Source organism: Macrobrachium rosenbergii, chromosome 27 (genome assembly GCF_040412425.1).
Source record: "Macrobrachium rosenbergii isolate ZJJX-2024 chromosome 27, ASM4041242v1, whole genome shotgun sequence".
Classification (NCBI taxonomy): domain Eukaryota; kingdom Metazoa; phylum Arthropoda; class Malacostraca; order Decapoda; family Palaemonidae; genus Macrobrachium; species Macrobrachium rosenbergii.
The window spans coordinates 9727650-9732649 of record NC_089767.1 but is presented as its reverse complement, the minus strand read 5'-3'; the positions used below and the strand labels follow the sequence as shown (position 1 = coordinate 9732649).

General features: G+C 39.6%; 1 protein-coding gene across 1 annotated transcript in view; it reads right to left on the bottom strand.

Moving 5' to 3' along the window:
* The window catches only part of LOC136853240 (CD109 antigen-like), a 1188472-nt gene that overhangs the window by 140110 nt on the left and 1043362 nt on the right, over positions 1-5000 (bottom strand). Inside the window, exon 17 of the mRNA XM_067128618.1 lies at positions 1760-2172. Within this exon, the coding sequence (XP_066984719.1) occupies positions 1760-2172 (413 nt within the window). The remainder of the gene's footprint in view (positions 1-1759; positions 2173-5000) is intronic.

Genomic DNA, 5000 nt, shown 5'->3' with positions numbered 1-5000 from the left:
ATGGCTTTCAAGGTTAAAACTCCAAGAGCTAATAAAAAAAATAGCAGGGAAACAGAAGACCTACAAAGTCGCTGAAAGTTTCACAGTTATTTCTTGGCTGGGGCTCTCTCGCCACGGAACAGAAATCATTTATAACATCATAACCTATTTCTTTTTATACGACCCGAATATCGTTAGTCCTTTCTTACGCTGGTTTATATCAGCAAGGGCTTTTGCCTAAAGCCTTCCCATAAGTGTCGTAAAATGTTGATGCGTAAAAGGGGCCTGATGTAATCCTCTGGACTCTGACCACTAACAGGGACGAAAATATCCCTACCTTTAATAATGCTATATTGATTAGTGGAAAATAACAATGCCACAATTTCTGATTACTTTCCTGAGAGAGAGAGAGAGAGAGAGAGAGAGAGAGAGAGAGAGAGAGAGAGAGAGAGAGAGAGAGAGAGAGAGGGCATCCCACTGTTTTCTGGTTTCTTAACCATTTCCGGTTCCCATTTTATACACCCTCTGCAACAGCGATCTTTTATGAAGAAATTTATGCTTCCATAAAAATAAATACTTCCATTTCCGCACCAAAAATACGGCCTCTCCCCTAACTTGAAATTGTGATAGTTTCTCCTAAAACTAAAATCCTGTGACTGAAAACGAATTCTGATTAAAATTCTCGATCATGAATCTCCAGTATCATCAAATAAAACTACAGTTTCCCCACATTTCCGGCTCTCATATAACAAACGAATATATTAATGTATGCGCATAATATGTTACTCGTTATAAAAAAAAAATGACAAGCATCCCTTAACACAGACGTACGCGGTCGCAGCTTAATATTTTCGGGCTTCGGAGAAAACAGTTGAAGCTTGAGGAAAGGCGCCCAGAAATCTTACAAAACAAAAATACATTTCAGCATTATATACGTGAAGGTATTACAAATGATTCAGCGGTGAAAAATGGAGCACCAAAGCAATATGATTCTGAGTGGAACGACCTTAAACAAGTCCGACCACTGACTACATCGGTAAATAGTGATCGTCACAGTGGGCATTAATTTATCCACCTACTCCAAGGTGCTAGTACTAAACATGGCGGAAGCTCCTTGGACGCCGTGTTTAGTACTAGCCCCTCGGGGATCAAAGTTATACACCCATTTCTATATTGTGTGGTCGACAAATTTTATTAACAAATGATATCTTCGTGCGGCCGTCTACTTTACTAAGCATGAGTTTACCCTGGACTTTGACAAAGACGGATACATACTGGTTTAATACCGTTACACGTTAAGTAGTCAAATATAAATATGAGTAAATGACCACACGAATTCACACTGACACACACACACACGTATTTATATAAAGTGGAATCCAACGAACAGCTTCATTACACCAGACAGATTATAATATAATTCTTATACTGGCCGATGCGATAAAGAAACCCTAACACTTATAAGAGAGAGAGAGAGAGAGAGAGAGAGAGAGAGAGAGAGAGAGAGAGAGAGAGAGAGAGAGAGAGAGAGAGAAATACATTTTGGCAGTAAATCTCAGGGCAATCAAAAACAGGAAAGAGCCGCAAGCCTTAGAAAGTGTTGTTTATAAAAGTTGCCTGTAAAAGACAGAAACCTTTTCAACTCTTCCTCAGACAAAATATTCCTTTGGGCGAAGGAAGCCTTAATAACTATCCTTAAAATAGACACATTGTGACAGAAACGAAGCCTTAATAACTAATTTTGAATCAATTTGTAAATTTGCGTGAGGTCTGTACTTACGTCCGTCGTTTCGAATCCCTCCACATTGACGAACTTGTAAGCGGGGTTGTTGGCCAGGACAATGACGGCTTCCACGGGGTAGAGCCTATGGTTGACCGCCGTCACTCTGACGCCCACTTGCTCCCACAAGCCCGCCCTTTCGGGGGCTTCTACGGAGATCCAGAATCCTCTGGAGCCACGCCACTGGACTGGGTCTGGTAGGATTGTCATGCCGTTCTCTGGGTGTAGGCTGTAGGCCGTCAGAGCCAAGTGGGATGACCCCGGAGGCAAGGGCTCGGTCACAGTGGCAACGCCCGAGTCACCGACCAGGACCTCTCGCCATACCCAAGGCTTAGCGAAATGGCGCCGCAGACGACTAGAGCCATACAAGCGGAATCTAGTGGCGTCATCTTGGAACGATGGAGGGGCTTTGCCTGAGGGAGAGCCAGAGAACATTTGTGAAGGGGCTGAGGTTTTCAATTCATGGTCTACTGTTTATGTTAATCTCATTTTAGTCTCTATAGCTCACGGCTCCCTGCAACAACAACAACAACAACAATAATAATAATGGATCTTTCCTAGATAGTGACCCCCAAGGGTTTTAACCTGGTAAGTATCCACCCATTGCGGCGTGTTTAGTACAAAACTGTTGAGGATTACCATAAAAACTGTAAATATCATAAAGATAATGACAACCAAGAAATATTAGAAATCTTAGATAATGACCCTAGAAAGCTCCTGGGGGTAACTATCTAGGAAAAATCCAAAATAATAATAATAATAATAATAATAATAATAATAATAATAATAATAATAATAATAATAATAATAATAATAAAAAAATATACTTCCTTTCAGTTCTTGGCCAAATACAACGAGCAGATATAACAAACAGTACAAAATACCTGCTGGACTAACTGCATTGCTAATAATAATAATGCACTGAATATGTATAGTGGTAGCAATGAGTCAAGCTAAAATTACAGTCTAGTATTCTAAGCTAGAAGCTGTACAACTAAGCACCCCCTGCAAGGAAAATAAAAGAAGGTATGCTGCTACTAATAATAACATTAATGACAAGGATTGTCCAAGGTCTGGAAATAAATGACACTGCAGAGGAGGGGCAAATAATGACAGAACAAACAAAATAACAGTAATGAAATCGTACTAGAAACATATACAGAAGGCACTTGAGGTGATACATAATGTGCAAAAAAAAAATAATAATAATAAAAATAAAGCTGTCATTATGAAATAAAAGTCTGGATTTTCTAGCCTTTTCCATCTTACTGTATATATGGTCCTGTTTACAACTGAGATCTTTGTTTCGCTTCACTGTTCAAGATGTTCTGGATCAGCAGGCTACTGTTATTACCTAGTTCAATAATACGAAGACATATTTCACCTGATAATCATTTTTAAACGATCAAGGCAGTGTCATATGACTAAATGTGTAGCAGGATGGTAGGGATGTGTGTTTGTTAGACGCCAAGACGTCAAGCAATTGCCACAATATGAGCGGAACAACAACATTTTGGTTGCTACGTAACAGAAGGCAAATCTTGCAATCATGCTGCAAATCGCACAGAGCTTAAGTCGCCTCTGTTCGATGTTGGCTTTGTCTCTTAGAATGGAGTATAGAAGGGAATGGAATATCGAATTTAGGCCCAAGGCCAAGCACTGTGACCTATGAGGTCATTCAGCACTGAAAGGGAAATTGAGAGTAGAAAGATCTGAAAGGTGTAACAGGAGGAAAACCTCGCAGTTGCACTATGAAACCATTGTTAGGAGAGGCTGGATAGCAAGAAGGAAGAAAATATGAACCGAGGTACAGTAAAAGGAATGAAAGGGGTTGCAGCTAGAAGCCGAAGAGACGCTGCAAAGAACCTTAGGTAATGCCTATAATGCACCGCGTGAGGTGAACTGATGTCACTAGCCCCCTACGGGATTGTCTCTTAGATTCTGTGATGATGCGTCAGGGGTACGGAAATTCAATCCAGAAACATTAGAGGGTCATTCCTGAAGAACATTTTTTTATTTTTTTGGGTGTCGTTACGGAGCTTATGCAACCTACGAGGAATGGCATGCAACGAGTCTTCATTTCGTTGCAGATTAAATCAAAATGGTCTCTGTACGTACAGCAAGTATCGATTAGTTGCTAAACACTTTGTACTGACAGGGGGATCTGAACCTTATCATCGTTGCTGTTTACTGCTATTCCGTTGATAGCCCACTCGACCGGGAGTCAGTTTGGTTAACGTTCAGCGCATCTGCGTATAAATGAAAGACATAGCGATAATGTCACCTTGAGAAAGCCCGGCAGAGAAGATTAAGTTGTTGATAATAATACGTTACCTCACCGGACACATCCGCTGCTTGGAGCACCAGCAATAAAATATGGCAACTAATAAAAGGCTGTTCCCATATTTGAAGGTTTTGAATCTTCAAGATGATTTTCAAACAGTTTACTCCGTGAAAATTCAACATATTCCACAATACAAAATCTAGTACTAAATTTCCCATTTTAAACAATTATCGAATTGTATAGACTGAAAAACTGCCAATAGACATTATCTTTATAATTTGAAATAAAATGATCTCCATCATAAAACGGCGACAAAGGAATTCCTGAGCACAGAAGTGATCCATTAAAGCGAAGCAAAATCCAATCACGTACCTCAAACAAAGCTAATTGGTTCATTAACCATTTTGTTCAAAAGCCTCCTGTTCATTTACGCCTCCAACAGACTTTATTCTAAGCTTAAATTTCCAGAAATTGACTTCAAATTACCTCAGCTCCACAATCACTGTTGCACTCAGTATTTTACGATGAGCACGGCTGTCCTAATAGGCCATTAAATTTCACTCCTGTAATTCGGAATAAAACATCTCGAATTCTGCAAAAACCTTAAATTACCAATACTGGGAACAGACAGACGATTATTCCAATTAGGAAGGATCTCAGACTAATCATGGAATTTATGACTTTTCACCAAATTTGCAATTGGGATAACTGCGATCTCAACAGGAAAAAATATAAATTAGTTCAAAGATTACTAATGGCTTGGATTAATGGCGGGGAATCTACATTGATAAAAGTAACGAATGATTTCCTACATGGGGGAAAACTTTATGGTCACCAATTATTATTATTAATACTGAGAAACCAATAAACTCGACATTGCTCAATCAAGGATAAATTCCGTTTTATCAAATAGGCCCTACAGCCTCACACACGCTTCACGCACCCACTTCTGTCATT